Below are 17,339 nucleotides of genomic sequence, written 5' to 3' on the forward strand. Positions count from 1 at the left end.
AATATTCGTACTTGGCGAATATTTTTTCAATTAGTCTTTGTCCAATACCTAAAATCGATTTTAACGCACCCATTTCCATGAAGCTCCAACAGCCTTCTTGGGCCTCGACACAATGTGTAGCCTATGCAGTTTCAAATAGGAATTTTTTCTTATATACAAAATAAGAATAATATTTACTCGTTTGGTAAGTTTTGTTGTTATAAAATATATACAAATTCGGTCAAAAGTAATAATTATATATAACTTATATGCAATGATTTTTTGTATAGAACCCGATAAAAAGGCTACCATTTACATACAACTTGTAAACAATGATTTTTTATACATAATTCGATCAAAAAACTACTTATATACAACTTGTGTATAATTATACTAGTTTCGCTACACGTCGCACATGTATGTCCGAGTCATGTAATACACGATTTTGTAAAATAATATCAATATTATTAAAGAAAATATTTGAGTAAATAATTATACATGACAAAATAAAGTATATATGTGAATGATCAATATTAATTATCGTATATTACTTTATTTGTCTAGGCCAAATGATTGGATCATCTAAACCTACAAAGATAAACAATCAATATTTAATTAGATACATGTGATTTTCAACAAAATCTCCCTATAAAGTAATAATTATATGATATATTTTTGTTTTTTAAAATTAAAAATTGCATAAATTACATTATCTTATTTATATAGTACAAAAAACTAATATTTTTCATGAAAATTTATGTAATTTTAACTTACCTTTTATTTGTCGCTATTATTTGTCTTCTTCTACTTCATGTCTTCATCCTTCTCCAATAAGTAATATTATTGTTACTAACATGAAAATTATATATAAAAATTATGAGATTAAATTAGTGATAAGTATAAAGTAATTGTGTTAAAAAAATAACTTTTTTGCCTCTTCCAAGGATAAGTCATTTGAATTTTTTTAATTGGAATATCATTGTCAAATTTCTTTATAAAGGTATGACTAGTAAAAGTTATTTTGACTTCTCTGTGCACCGAATAGTGGTTAGGATTAACACGACCTAATCGACCATTAATAATATTATAGCTGTTATTTGATTCAAAAACGTCCTTATGTTATTTCCGATAATTTATCAGAAAATGTAAAACAATGAAAAACTACACTCAATTAGCAATGGGAAGGCGTATATAGAAGGTCATTATTTGGTTCATATTGAATATGTCGCTATCAAACCATATGTCAATCTTGGCATGCATGGTAGAGCAACAATTTTTTAAAGATATTCATTGTATTTTTGGTTCCTTTAGAGTTTAGTCTAGGAAAGCTAAAGAAAAGGAAAACGTAGAAAATTTTCAAAATCTCGAAGTTCTCTATTCCTTTGTTTTTAAGACAAACAATTGGCTATAATCACAAAAGTAACTTAAGTTGGCTTGTCTAGTATTAGGTCAAGTAAGGTTGTTAGGTCCTTTTATTTTATGCATATGCGCGTACTGAAATCCTCTTATTCTTAGTTTTCAAACACACATACACTATATATATATATATATATATATATATATATATATATATATATATATATATATATATATATATATTTGACTCGATCTTCTGGTGGGCTACTTTTTGGTCATGAGTTGATTCATTTCAACTGTTGAGATCGATATATTCTTTTATATGAATAAAAATTTCAAACAAAGAGTCACACATTTATACATATTTTCAATTATTTTCTTCTACCTTTGATACCCATGCAAAAAATTTATATGTCTTAAATTTTTAATACATGGACCTTATTATACACGCGAAAAATGTACGTGTCCATGACGTTGTAATAGAAATAGGTTAAAACAAATGGTCTCTTTAGTATTAATCATGTAAACTACAGTAATACTAAAGAGATATTACTTTTCTTGATTAATATAATGATCTTTTTACGAAATTACTAATTAGGTATTTCAAATGTAAATTTTTCTAAGGAAGAATGTATGTTATTAAAGATATTCCTTTTGATTATATATCATTCATGGAGCCACATGTCATGGAAGATAAAGTATTAAAATAAAATAAACTTAGTAAAACTTGCAGAGAATCATGAAATATGTGAAAATGATAGAATTTTCGGGTAAATATTAAAGTGATACTCACAAGTAATTGTAATGAGATTTGAGAAAAGCAAGTCTGGAAAGATAGAAATAATATAAAGTGGTGTTCAACAGCCCCTCTATGAAATCAACGCACTTTAACATCATAGGTTAGACCAGATTGAGGATATATAGTAGAAGAAAAATACCACCAAAAGGTAAAGACTTTAATTTTCATGGCGTGAGATGAATTAGTTATATTTATACCAGAATAATCATTTAGTTGGCAAAGAGAAGATTTCTTTGATTTCTCTGTTTGTCGATGATGCCCATCCATTGCTACTCTATTTGAGCATTAACTCTAATAGTTGCCAAGTTAGTTATAATACAATTGAAAGGACACAACTATTCTATGAAAGAACACTCCAAATTAGTTTTATACTTTTTATTTCAATATTATTATTAACTAATATTTAAAATGGGTAAAAGATTCCATTTTATGGGTATTTTTTGTAATTTAACTTTAGACTTAGGAGCTTCCCACTTTTAATATAGTATAGATATAGATAGATTAGTTGTATATATTTTGTATGTTGTTTGTACATCCGATATAGAAAATATATACAATTTATTTATATCTTCGTCTTCGAGTTTCCAACTGAATTTCCAACCAAAACCAATCGAATCTTCACTAAATTCCGTCACAATTGAGATATAAACTCCATGAGATATTTCTAATCATTTGCAACAACACCCAATCTATATAAATAACAATTTCGCCAACCCAATTTCGAATTAAAATTGGTAGCCCATAGAGTTTTTAATGGATTTTAATTAGGTTTATTATTTTGGACGATGTACAAGCCGAATCACCTCCGAGCATTTAGAAGAATTTTCAGTAGTTCTTTCATTGTATCTCTCACATTGCTCTAAAGCTGTCTTCTTCAATTGCCAGTTCCGCCTAATACACCTCAACCCGTTGCCTTGCTTCCTTTTAATCCCAAACGTCTTAATTCAATACTGATTCTAGTGTCTCCTCACTTCCTTATTCGTATAGGTGTAGGAGTGACTTGCACTTGAGCTTTAATTTCAGGATCTCGATCAACAAATGGGGTAAAGGGAGACTAATTTATCACTAATTTGTAAATAGTTAGATAAATTGTATATGAGAATGTAATTAAGTGATAACCTCTCTATTGGGGGTAAATAAGTTTATAATTTAGTATAGCTAGGTAAAAAATCTCAGATAGATATGGGGGATTTGCAGCCGTACCCTATATTTGTGTTACCTTTTAACCTGTATCCTGTTTTAAGAAATTATTGATTTGGTAGCCAGCTAACAAAAAATCCGTAATAATATGACAATTACACCCATGACAAAAGATATAAAACCTACATGTGATCTGCAACCTCATTCATGAAAAAAGATCTCCTCCTCTCCTCTCAGCAACTTTATCAAAAAACCAGAAACTTGTCCAGATTCATCTTCAGGATCACACTTGCATGAAGTTGTTTCACGTTGAATCTAAAACTTCATGCTAATGTAGCATGAAGTTTCATGTTGAAGCTAAAACTTCATGCTAATATAGCATGAAGTTGTATCACATTGAAGCTAAAACTTCATGCCAATGCAATGCATGCTGAAGTTATATATCCTGCAGTCTACAGTTTTGTCATGAGTTTTATCCGAAACTTCAGTCTAAACATGCTAAAGTTATTTAGTTCATTTGCTAAAATTTCAGACTAAACATGCTTAAGTTTTTGTCTTTCATTATGTAATTTTCTAATGAGTTTTTGAATGCATGCTTAAGTTATTTAGTTTATTTGCTAAAATTTCAGACTAAACATGCTTAAATTTTTTAGTTCATTTGCTAAAACTTCAGACTAAACATGCTTAAGTTTTTTAGTTCATTTGCTAAAACTTCAGACTAAACATGCATAAGTTTTTGTCTTGCAGTATGTAATTTCTAATGAGTTTTTGCTAATGCATGCTGAAGTTATTTAGTTCATTTGCTAAAATTTCATACCAAAACATCCTGAAGTTTTGTCTTGCAGTCTGCAGTTTTGTCATGAATTTTATCCGAAACTTCAGTCTAAACAAGCTGAAAAAATTTTTCATTTACTAAAACTTCAGACTAAACATGCTTAAGTTTTTGTCTTGCAGTATGTAATTTTCTAATGAGTTTTTCTAATGCATGCTGAAGTTATTTAGTTCGTTTGCTAAAACTTCATACCAAAACATGCTGAAGTTTTGTCCTGCCGTCTACATTTTTGTCAATAGTCTTTTATCAAAGAAGGGCAAAATCGTCTTTTTAAAACGCTTTTAACAAAAAAATGAGTACGGATGCAAAAGGAAAAACAAAATGGGTATAAGTTAAAAAGATGCGACCAAATAAGGCGCTCATAGATATAAAGGAAAAACAAAATGGGTATAAGTTAAAAAGATGCGACCAAATAATGCGCTCATAGATATGCAGGCCCACTTGAGATCCAAATATACAGCTCCAACCTTTTTTTCTTAGATACATAGGTTTATCGGCAAGGAGAAACCGTTTGCTCCAGTCCTATTATATCAGGATGGTTTACAAAAACCACAAGAGGCAAGTTCAAAGCACTATTTCCAATTTCATCCAATGGATTACGGAAAATTATAGCAAAATAATTCAAAGCAGAGAAAATTGCATTAACTGAATAGGCATGCATTTCTGACCAAAAAAAAGATCAGAAGGATAGTAAGTTAAGCATTTACAAAACATATACATCCATCCCATCTACAGATCGATAAGAAATACGAATGACTCACAAGTGCATCAAGGTGCGAAGGTCATCTAAGCTAATGTCCCTTTGATCTTTTGAGCCCTTCTTCCCGAAAGCCTTCCTTGCCAGCAGTTTCTTCTTTTCTTGCAGTTCCAGTATCCTCTCTTCAATGGTGCTTCTTGCAATCATCCTCACAATCTTCACATCTTCCTTTTGACCAATTCTATGGACTCTGTCCATAGCTTGCTCCTCAACTGCTGGATTCCACCAAGGTTCCAGTAGATAGACTCTAGACGCAGCTGTAAGATTTATTCCAGCACCTGAAGCTTTTAGGCTTGCAAGCAAGATCGTAGGCCCCTCCGGAGCGGGGATTTCAAACTCCTTAATCACTTGGCCTCTCTTTTTCGCATTCATTGACCCGTCTAAGCGCAATATCTTAAAACCAGCTGCTTTAAGCGGCTCTTCAAGTAGGAGCAACATCTTCCTGAACTGAGAGAAGACGATTGATTTTCTGTTAGAGCTTTCATCTCTTGATGCACAGAGAAGTTTTAGGAGTGCTTTCACTTTGGATGATGCAGTGGAAGAACTTCCACTATTTGCTGCATTAGATGCTTCAGGTGGGCAGAAAAATAGGTCAGACTCTGACAGCGGATGACGGCAAAGTGGGCAGCAAGGCTTGGCACGTTTTATGGTCTTCAAAATGCAAGACTTGCAAAATATATGCCCGCAACAAGTAATGACACTATCGGTAGGTGGAAAAATGCAGATTGGACAATCAATTCCCTCGTCATCTTGCAATGCTGAGAGCATTTTGTCCAACAACTGTGGGTTGCTGTGTACATCTGTTTCAATTCAATTCTTAAATGCATTACTCACTGACTAGCTGAACAACATGAGAAAAGCAGGATAGAACAAAAAGGCCTTTTACTTGGCTAATTAAACATCTTTTCGAAAATGATTAAATTCCCACTTATCAAACCTAAAGAAAAGGCAACAAAAAATACAAACATGCAATATATTTTGTCAACCACTGCAAAAGAAACAGAACCAATTATATAGTAGGAGCTTTGTTCTTTATAAAACATGCAACTGCAAAACTCAAGGAAGCATTGCCAACAACTTGAACCGTAACAACATATGACATAAATCAGCTTCTAACTCAATAATGACAAAAGAACTGTCTATATTATCCCTCGAAACAAAGGTATACACAACTCAGAAACAGGAAGTTGACATGTTATAGCACGTGTTTCTCACTTATTTAAGGAAAGACTGCAATGGCACAAGTAATTTCCAGCTAATCAGATTATTTTCACATTTTTGTGGGGAGGTTATCGGTCGGCAAAACCCAAACTTATCTCTCATGATGATATTCAATGGAAAAGAAACTAAAGTAATTCAAAATGAATCCACTATACAAAGTAGCTTAGGTTTGAAAGTAATTTAACAGGTAACAACCACATCTGGATATCTTATCTATTCAAAGTAAGAACAAATAAATTCGACAGACTGATATTACACGAGGAAATGATCAAAATGGTCCTTAATGTATTGGGGTTGCTTTATTTTTGTCCTTAATGTATCCCCTTGACAGATATGATCCTTGATATATGTAAAAAGGTGACAGTTTTGGTCTAAAGCCCTAAGTTTAACAGATTTTCCAAAAAGTGCCGTTGAGTTTAACTCTTTCGCCCATGTGCAGCTCACGTGTGATTCAACTAGGAAATGCTACAACCTGTCAAAACGACCAAACCTACTTTTCCCTGGGTATCTTCTTAGCAACATTCATACTCATTTATTGCTACTCAGCCAACCTTGTTCATTTTCACCTTTCTGTCTCGAACCTCCATAATAACTATATTTGATTTAGTCTCCAATTTTGTGTCTTTTATATCAGACTAAACTATATTCCCACTCTTTTCAACCAAAAAATTCATCTTTACTTCCTCTAAACAGGGCGTTTCACATCAGAATTAACAACACTTGATTTTAATGAGCTTGACATGAGCTCATTTGTATCACAACAATCAGAAAGTTTTCTTTGAGATGTTGTCATCAACTGCGTTCGCCATTGCTGCCGCCGAGTCTGCTTTGTCTATTCTCATATGGTACGAAGCGGCAGTGGTCGATGTTGTCGGGCCCGGACCCCAGAAGTAGGTCTCGGGTTTTCTCTGCACTCTCGCCGGAAGTGAAGTGATATTGTCTCAGGCACCACTGCGATCCTTAGCCGGCTAACTGATATTGTCGTCGATAAGGGAAATGGGTTTGTGAATTTTTTATGATTTGTGAATGTTTATTAAGGTTTTTGGAGAAGAAAGGGGGAAAGAGTTTTGCCGTGAGAATTAATTGGTTGGCTGTTAAGTATGTTCATCTCAATAAGGAAGATGTATAAGAATTTTGAAGCTAGAAGATAATTGTACGTACTTGTTTTATGCTTTGGATTTTTCTCTTCAGATTGTTCTTTAAGTTCAATAGGAGGCAGTTTCTCAATTGTCTTGCCTTTCTTAGTTCGTTGGGGGAGTCGATGTGCCTAAGCTTTGGTTTTCATTTTCTTTTTGGTTTCTTTCTCCTTGAGCCGATGTGATTCTCGTTGTACAAAGGTTGAATCTGAAATTGGGTCTATCTCTTGTTTCATCTAGTGGCATATGATTTGGGAATACTTATTGCTAGTTTTAACGGTTGAAGTTCTTAACTTTTAATCACACGTGAGCTGCACATGGACCTAAGAGTTAAATTTAACGGCACATTTTGGAAAATCTGTTAGACGTAGGGCTTTAGACCAAAGTTCTCACCTTTATACATACATCAAGGATCGTATCTGTCAAGGGGGATACATTAAGGACAAAAATAAAGCAACCCCAATACATTAAGGACCATTTTAATCATTTCCTCGATATTACACCTCGAATGTTATTTGATGGCAGTAAAGATGATTTTCGCCTGTCTATTTACTTTGTAATAAAAAATAAGAACAAATAAATGTAAGAGATATCAAGTCTAACCTCCAATTTTATTTGATGGCAGTAACGATCTCAGATCTGAAGGACACAAGGCTAAATCAATACAGATTTGTCGAAGCCGTACAATTACACTCAGAACAGTCCAATAATTTTTCATTGAGCTATCAGAAGATATGTATTGCTTGACAATCCTCTTAGCTTCTGATTCCATCTGATCATAAATTTCCCTTTCTTCTCCAGAAAGTTCCACAAAGAAAGTCTCAATAGATTTTGATGGCAAACCAATTAGAGCCTTTTCTTTGGTCCTTCTCAAAGACATGGTTGACATTAGAACCTGAAATGACAATGACGATCAGAATCTTAAAGCAAACTAGTAGGGCACATAAAGAGTGTACAACTAATTAACTATGAAAAGGGTAAGAGAATGGATAACAGCCACTTGCCTTGATTTAGCAACTAATCTTTCACACTAACAAACAAATAAAATGATACTTCTTTTCACGAACCACATTCTTTCTCAGAGATATATGTAAATCAGAGTAATAATAAGTTCAGATGAATTTCCAGGTGTGATCAGCTAAATCTCAGATTCCAGAGTTGTGCTTCAACAATGCAAATGATGAAATAGTGTTCTAAAGCTTGCATTTGTATTTGTCAGAGAAGTCTTTCTCTAACAAAACTTTATAAACTATAGCGAAAATATTGCGTGCACTAAACGCCTCAAGAATACAATGTATGCCAAAGAAGCCAAACACAACACACTTGCACTGCTTCAAAGTATTGTTGATCAGTGAAGACTCATGCATCAGAAATTCAATAGAAGTGTACCTTAAAAATAAATAACCTTTTACCGATATAAATATAAACCAGCGGCACTAATAGAGTAAGCCATATCCAAAATTTAAACAGTTAGATGTACACTCTCAAAAGGAACTAGAACATTGAAACTAACTAGCAACAGAGCCTAGGTACACTATAAAACTTTAACCACAGAAATGGCGCTCTATCCATCAACGAGGAACACAACAGATACTAAGAAAAGGTTGTCAGAACCAGCTTTAGTGCTGACTTTTACTGCCTGAAACTGGATCAGCCCTTACCTTCCCCTTATTCTTGGTCGCACAAACTATTTGAGTCTCCAACCTCGTAACACTATAATACTTGGTAGATTTTGCCAAAGCCTGAGACTAAGCCACCCAGCTTCCCACCCCTCCTTCCGGAAAAAGCCCTTCTACCCCTCCCTACATAACCAACTGCTCAACCATTAGTCCAGTGCTCGCAAACTTCCTCTCCTGTTTTAGAAGTAGAGAGGAAGGGAGCAAAACTTAATACAGTATGGTACAAAAAGGACCTAGAGCATCTAAACATTAAGCTCTTCTCCTCACATTTCAAAGTTCATCTACAAAAACGTTGTGGCATACTTTTCTAGGTACAGTCATGATGGGAAGAGATGAAAAGCATGATAAATATGGAAAGGTACAATTACAGAGACAATAGCACGAAAAGAGAATGCTGAGGCTTTCAATCCAACACAAACTTTTTTTTTAAAAAAAAAAAAAAAAAAAAAAGAGCTTACCTGCAGTCTTGACACCCCCTTCTCATCTCCCTGGGCAAGTGGACGTTGTATCAAACTGTTCCAATAGGCTTTAATAGACAGAGGCTCAAATCTCAAAAATGCCATCAAAGAATACAGATCGAATGAGTTATTTTGTATTGGTGTTCCTGTTACCACCCACTTTCGTTTAGCTTTCAAGTTGTTAACTGCTCGACTTTGTTGAGCATTCACATTCTTAATGACATGTGCCTCGTCCAAGATAACTCGCCACCATTCTATCTTTTTGATGGGAGAATCTATCCATGTGTCTTCACTAGCCAGAATACTATAAGTAGTTAAAACTAAGTCATACTTTGCCAGCTCATTGGCATCTCCTGTCCGCTCTCCATAATAAATATATGACTTCAGTGAACCTGGTTTAGTGTGCTCCTCAATCTGTGAGATCCACGCTGACAGTACAGCTGGTGGACAAACAACCAATGTCGTCCCTGAACTTGAATTGCCAGAACGACTTTCAGGACTGCAAGCTGATTTTTCCTTCACCTGTAGTGTGTTTGCTCGTTCAGTCTTTTGCTTCTTTCGTGAATTGTCAGTCTTTCTACCAACTCTTCCCCTCTTATTCCTCTTACTAATAGAAGCAGTATTTTTGTCTTCCTCTTCATCTAATCCATCATCTCTCTCGGCATTTTGATGACCACTTCTGATTGAAGATGAAATAAAACCACCACGTTTATCCAAAGCAATTAAAGAAAGGAGAGCAAGTGTCTTCCCCAACCCCATGTCATCTGCAAATATTCCACCTCTTATAGGTTCAGGTCTTTTATCGGTAGAGTAGTTTGTCAAAACATTCACATAACTACCCTCTTTCTCTTCCCAAAAAGGAGGCAATTCTTCAGAGTTCTCCCTCTGAACCAACCACTGCAATCCTTCCTTCTGGTGCAGAAGAAGCTCCGACTTTATTATATTTTTAGGTGGCTCTAACGCTTTCAGTTCTTCCTTTTTACTGATTTTTTCATCCAAAAGTTTAAATATCTCATCGATGTCCCTCCCTTCTGGTGTACTTCTTTTCTCCTTAACTACCTCCGCCTCTGAAAGTGTGAACGACGGATCGCTCTCGCCAATCAAATACAACCCACCATTTGTAATTGCTGATTTTACGATTCCAAATGCCTCCAATCTTGCAAAGATGTGAACTTGACAGGGAAGTTTGTATCTGTTTCCTGGACGAGCCACCTTTGGAACAATTCCTATGCAGAAATGATAAAGAAACTTATTTACAAACAGACTGGTAACTATCAAACATCATTCACATATCATTTGAAGAGTCAGAGACTATAAGTCCATAACTAAAGAACAAACTCATTTATCCAATAGCAAAACTTAGGTAATAGTGGAAAGAGGAAGAAACAGAATATAAATTTACACTCGACTAAATTTTGATTCCTACATTCAAGATCATAAGGTGATGGAAGCAACCCATGAGTACTGAATTCAAAAAGTTATCCAACTACTGAAGCAAATACCGCAGGTTTGACTAGTCTGCTTTCTCGACAACATCGATAAGAATCAAACAAACAATTTCAGATTCCTTTAACCTTTGAACAACAAAATTTCCAAGAAAAAGAGGGAAGAACAAAAGAAAAAGAATTACCGTCAATGGTGATGACGTGGGCGTCCAAAAGCGGTGATAAAACCCTGGCGGCGGAGCGTTCGATGTGTCCAACTTGAACGGAACGAGTGTTGAGAACTTTAATCGCGTTTGGGTCATACTGATTGAGGGGTTCACGTTGAAGCCCAACGATTTCTCGGCCGCTGATTCTACCACTGTAGTACTGAAGACCCACAACGTTGGCGATCACAAAACCCACCATGTACATCTCCCCTGATGACTGGCTGTTGTTCTCCTCCTCCTCCGCCTCCGCCTCCACTTCAAGCGGTGATAGAGGCCACCGTTCTAGCCTCATGAATACCTCTACTGGGTCTTGCCCTTCCACCATTTTCTTCGATTCAATTAATTGGGTTTACTTCTTTCCTATTGGGAACTTTAAAAGTGAAATGTTTTTGGTGGAGGACTTTTCAAAAGAGGAGAATTGAAGACCGTTTATGGGAGAAAGGGAGGAGTTTTTAAAGTGTACGTGTTAGGATGGTTGTTACCCCAAGTTTTATATATCCTATATTGATATTTGGCCATTTTGAGTGTGTGATTAGTACACCTGTCCATACCAATATTTGTTTAACTATACTAACCCCTAAACCATGGTTAAACTTAAAAATCCTACTACTATGTTTCCTTTCCTTATAAGTAGCAGCATATGTGAGTTCTCGCATTATTATTTCTTCAAGAAATTATCCAACTAGTTTTTTCAATTTAGATTATTGTGTGAATATCATCTTTATTTTCTCTACAAGAAATCTTAGTTTTAAGCTAACAATAAATTAATAGAGCTTTTAGAAGTTTAGTTAAGATGATTGTATACGGTAGAAATCGGATCCGTATATTGTATGACTAGTCGAGACCGAAACGTGATGGGTCGAGGCTCGACCCCGGATTATATCGAATCCAGGCGCGAAGTTGAATCGTTGAGCTCGTGACTCCGGGACCAAACAAGATCGAGGGAACTTTGTTGAGCCAAATAACGGAAGGCCAAAATATCCGCGATCAGTTAGAGATCACGGCGAAAATCTCGGCACGTATCAAGGAGAGGCCGATTAATTAGCAAATCACGAGATTTTTACCTTTTATAGAATTATATCAAGAGTAGGGCTCCCCTACTATAGAAAGGGAGGTCTGATCATTTGTAAACAACATTGTAACAGGCATCAAAGAAGCAATATATTGATCATTTCTAGTTCTTGTTATCTTGTTAACTTGTTCTGTTATTGATTGAAGCATTTCCAAACTCGAGGGCGACCAACCTTTAGGGCTAAGACTGTTCAATTTCTGTGGTTTGCATTTATTTTCTCGTGATTAATTTCAGTATTGATCTATTTTCTCAACTTGTATCAAGTTATATCATGTACCCTTAAAACCGCGTATAAATTCAATTGTTATCTGATTTTAGGGTAAATAGTTTGGCGCCACCATGGGGCTGAGGATAATAGTGATTATTTGATACAAATCTCTATAACACATACTTCTTTACAATTGCTCTTTGAAGTGTCTTTGATTCTAGGCTAAAATATAAAATGTCAAATTCCCAATCAGCACCTCTGCACATTGACAACGAGTCCGGTCACCAAGATGAAAATAATAATATAGCACCCGGTAACGAGATACCACCTACTGATCCTGTTAGAATTCCGACCGTAGATCCGATTGATGCTAATTCACATGTGGCTATCAATGCAAACTTGCCTACTGACCCCGAAAATAGCATTCGTGGTGGAGCCCGATCGGCAACTCGAAACACATAAAACGTTGAAGGGGACGGGATCAGTCTACGAGTGATCTTCGAAATGTTGTAGGCACAACATGTGGCAATAGCCCAGTTACAAAACCAAAACCGTGCACAAAGCGGGGTTGAGCCCAATCGTCCCCGGGAAGTCACTCGCAGGGATCAACCGGTCACAGAAAAGTCGAACGAAAAATGAATCGAGGGCTAACCCGGAGATTATAAAAAAGCTCGAGGAATTGACGAAGCGGATAGAATCAGGGGAGAAGAAGATCGAGGCCAACGATAAAAAGGTGGAGACTTACAATTTCAGGGTGGATCAAATACCAAGAGCACCACTGATATTGAAAGGCCTGGATTCTAAGAAGTTCATGCAAAAACCCTTTCCCCCGAGCGCGGCTACAAAACCGATCCCCAAGAAGTTCCACATGCCCGAGATTCCTAAGCACAATGGAACGACCTATCCGAACGAACATGTCACCTCTTACATGTGTGCCATCAAAGGGAATGATCTAGAGGATGATGAAATCGAATCTGTCTTATTAAAGAAATTCGGAGAGACCTTGTCAAAGGGAGCCATGATATGGTATCATAATTTACCACCTAATTCTATTGACTTTTTTGCTATGCTTGCAGATTCTTTCGTAAAGGCACACGCCGGAGCCATCAAGGTCGAAACCAGGAAGTCAGACCTTTTCAAGGTAAGGCAGAAGGACAATGAAATGCTCAGAAAATTCATATCTCGATTCCAAATAGAATGGATGGATCTACCACCGGTCGTTGATGATTGGGCCATTCAAGCCTTTACCCAAGGGCTCAACGTTCGAAGCTCGGTGGCTTCACAGCAGTTGAAACAGAATCTGATAGAGTACCCAGCTATTACTTGGGCCGATGTGCACAATCGGTACCAATCAAAAGTCAGGGTCGAAGACGATCAACCTAGGGCTCCTTCCAAGTCCGTTTATCCCATTAGGCCCGTCGACAAAATCAAGAGAGATATTGACCGGGAACCAAGGTCGAATAGAGATCGGTATCAGCCATATAACGGGGATCGAAGAGGCAACGTGTCCGGGAGAAATTCCATAAATAATGAAAGAAGAAATGATCGAGGTCACAACAGCAGGGGACTTATGACCAAAAACGGCTTCGACAGGCCCATCGGGCCCAAAGATGCACCGAGGCTATCGGAATACAACTTTAATGTCGATGTTGCTGCCATTGTATCAGCTATCGGATGAATCAAAGATATCAAATGACCTCGACCTCTACAAACTGATCCAACCCAAAGGGATCCTAACCATATATGTAAGTATCATGGCACCCACGGTCACAAAATCGAAGATTGTCGACAATTGAGAGAGGAAGTAGCTCGTTTATTCAACAATGGGCACTTCCGAGAATGCTTGAGCGACCGAGCCAAGAATCACTTTAGGAACAGGGATTAAACAAACAGGCAGAGCAAGAAGAACCTCAGTACGTCATCAACATGATCATCGGCGGGGTTGATATCCTACAGGGATCGATGTTGAAGCGCACCAAGGTATCCATCACTAGGGAAAAACGAACTTGAGACTATGTGCCGGAAGGAACTCTATCTTTCAACGATGAGGACGCAAAAGGGATCGTACAGCCCCAAAATGATGCACTGGTAATATCTGTACTCATAAATAAAATTCGGGTTAAACGTGTGTTAATTGATCCAGGTAGCTCGGCCAACATCATTTGATCAAGAGTCGTGGAGCAGCTCGGTCTACAAAACCAAGTCGTACCCGCAGTTCGAGTCCTGAATGGATTCAACATGGCATGCGAAGCCACTAAAAGGGAGATAACATTACCAGTCAGTACTACTGGTACGATACAGGAAGCCAAGTTTTATATGATCGAGGGTGACATAAGATACAACGCCCTGTTCGGGAGGCCATGGATCCACAACATGAGGGCAGTACCTTCGACCCTTCATCAGGTGTTAAAATTCCCGATGCCAGAAGGGATTAAGATGATATACGGGGAACAACCAGCCGCAAAGGAGATGTTTGCAATCGATGAAGTGATTCCGATATCAACACTTGCAGCATCAAAAGGGCCAAGGTAGAAAGCAAAACAAGAGACCAAATAGCAATTACCGGTGCCGGCCTCGACCCAACTAGACAAGAAGGGGACTGACGAAGACAATGATTACGGGGCTTCTCGATCCTTTATAGTCCCCGATGACTCCGACGCTACCAAATCAACGATCGAAGAGCTGGAGCAGGTCATACTGATCGAACATCTGCCCGATCGGAAGGTATACCTGGGCACGAGGTTACCTCCCGAGCTTAGGAAAAAACTCATTCAATTTCTTATAGCCAACATGGATTATTTTTCTTGGTCCCACCTCGATATGACAGGGATCCCATCGGAGATCACCACTCACAAACTGAGCCTGGACCCAAAATTCCATCCGGTCAAGCAAAAAAGGAGACCCCAGTCCGAGGTCAAACATGCTTTCATCAAGGACGAGGTAACTAAACTCCTTAAAATAGGGTCCATCCGGGAAGTCAAATACCCGGAATGGTTAGCGAACGTAGTAGTAGTACCTAAAAAAGGGAACAAACTGAGAATGTATGTGGATTATAAAGATTTAAATAAGCATGCCCCAAAGACTTTTTCCCTTTGCCTAACATCGATCGCATGATCGATGCCACGGCCGACCACGAGATCCTCAGTTTTCTCGATGCCTACTCCTGATACAACCACATACGAATAAACCCGGATGATCAAGAAAAGACCTCTTTCATCACTAAGTATGGCACATACTGCTATAACATGATGCCGTTTGGGTTAAAAAATGTCGGTGCCACTTACCAACGCCTAGTAAACCGGATGTTCGAAGAACAAATAGGGAAATCCATGGAAGTTTACATTGACGATATGTTAGTTAAGTCCCTGTGAGTAGAGGACCATTTAAAGCATTTACAGGAAACCTTCAGCATATTGAAGAAGTACAACATGAAGTTGAATCCGGAAAAGTCTGCGTTCGAAGTCAGATCAGGTAAATTTCTCGGGTTCATGGTATCCAACCGAGGGATCGAGACCAACCCCGACAAGATCAAAGCTATTAAAGATATCACGGTAGTGGACAGCGTGAAGGTCGTGCAAAGGCTAACCAGGCGTATTGCCTCCCTGGGACGATTCATCTCAAGGTCCTCTGATAAGAGCCACCGATTTTTCTCGTTACTAAAGAAGAAAAATAACTTCACATGGACCCCGGAATGCCAACGGGCCTTGGAAGAACTTAAGAGATACCTATCGAGCCCACCACTGCATCACACAACTGTACTTGTATTTGGCAGTATCGGAAATAGTGGTAAGTGGAGTCCTGGTTCAGGAGGAACAAGGTACGCAATTTCCAATTTATTATGTTAGTAGGACCTTGGGTGAGGCTGAAACTAGATATCCTTACCTAGAAAAATTGGTGTTCGCTCTGCTAAACGCCTCTAGGAAATTGAAACCATATTTTCAGTGCCATCCTATATGTGTTGTGACAACTTACCTATTACGAAATATAATGCATAAACCCGAATTCTCGGGACGATTGGAAAAATGGGATGTAGAAATTAGTGGGTACGATATTGAGTATTGACCCAGGATAGCTATTAAGTCTCAAATTTTGGTAAATTTCGTGGCCGACTTCACGTCGGCTCTGATACTCATGGTCGAAAGGGAGTTGTTGGTAAACTCGGGGACGTCTTCGGGGATATGGACCCTCTTTACGGATGGTGCCTCAAACGTAAAAGGGTCCGGACTTGGCATCGTACTGAAGCCACCCACAGGCCATATAGTTAGACAATATATTAGAACTGTGGAATTGACTAACAACGAGGCCGAATATGAGGCCATGATTGCAGGTCTATAATGGACAAAAGCTTGGGGGCGGAAGTGATCGAAGCTAAATGTGACTCCCTCCTAGTGGTGAACCAAGTCAATGGAACGTTCGAAGTCAGAGAAGAACGAATGCAAAAAAGAAAAATGAATGCAAAGGTACCTAGATAAGCTGCAGGTAACATTATATCGGTTCAAAGAGTGGACTCTGCAGCACATACCTCGAGATCAAAATAGCAAGGCCGATGCCCTTGAAAACTTAGGGTCATCGGTCGAAGACGACGAGCTCAACTCGGGGGTAGTCGTACAACTCATGACATCGTTAGTAGAAGAAGTCCATGCCGAAATAAACTCAACAAGCCTAACTTGGGATTGGAGAAATAAATACGTAGTGTATTTGAAGACCGGGAAAATGCCCTCAGATCCAAAAGAATCGAGATCCCTACGCACGAAAGCAGCCCGCTTCAGCTTATCCAAGGACGGAACCTTGTTCAGAAGAATGTTCGATGGCCCGCTAGTAATATGTCTAGGACCGGGAGATACCGAGTATGTTCTGAGGGAAGTCCACGAGGGCACCTGCGAAAATCATTCGGGCGCAGAGTCATTGGTTCGAAAGGTAATCAGAGCCGGTAATTACTGGATCGACATGGAAAAATATGCGAAGGAGTTCGTACGAAGATGTGACGAATGATAACGACATACTCCGATGATACACCAACCCGGGGAACTGGTACATTCGGTTTTATCGCC

General features: G+C 37.8%; 1 protein-coding gene across 1 annotated transcript; it reads right to left on the reverse strand.

The window, feature by feature from the left end:
- Positions 1-4,723: 4,723 nt before the first annotated feature.
- LOC104103015 (putative SWI/SNF-related matrix-associated actin-dependent regulator of chromatin subfamily A member 3-like 1) lies at positions 4,724-11,475 on the reverse strand. The gene is made up of 4 exons (XM_009610881.4): positions 10,988-11,475; positions 9,358-10,583; positions 7,824-8,115; positions 4,724-5,663 (listed from the first exon to the last, which is right to left on the reverse strand). Exons 1-4 carry the CDS (start codon positions 11,331-11,333, stop codon positions 4,864-4,866), a joined length of 2,664 nt encoding a protein of 887 aa, XP_009609176.1. The 5' UTR covers positions 11,334-11,475; the 3' UTR covers positions 4,724-4,863.
- Positions 11,476-17,339: the final 5,864 nt, after the last annotated feature.

This window comes from Nicotiana tomentosiformis, chromosome 6, assembly GCF_000390325.3.
Source record: "Nicotiana tomentosiformis chromosome 6, ASM39032v3, whole genome shotgun sequence".
Taxonomy (NCBI): domain Eukaryota; kingdom Viridiplantae; phylum Streptophyta; class Magnoliopsida; order Solanales; family Solanaceae; genus Nicotiana; species Nicotiana tomentosiformis.

What these genes read in the sequence shown, in the direction of transcription:
- LOC104103015 (XM_009610881.4), bottom strand. Translation starts at nt 11,333, where the DNA reads ATGGTGGAAGGGCAAGACCCAGTAGAGGTATTCATGAGGCTAGAACGG. An exon ending in CCACGTCATCACCATTGACG is followed by an intron (nt 10,584 to 10,987) that starts GTAATTCTTTTT and finishes ATTTCTGCATAG; the next exon opens with GAATTGTTCCAAAGGTGGCT. An exon ending in AGGGGGTGTCAAGACTGCAG is followed by an intron (nt 8,116 to 9,357) that starts GTAAGCTCTTTT and finishes TTGTCATTTCAG; the next exon opens with GTTCTAATGTCAACCATGTC.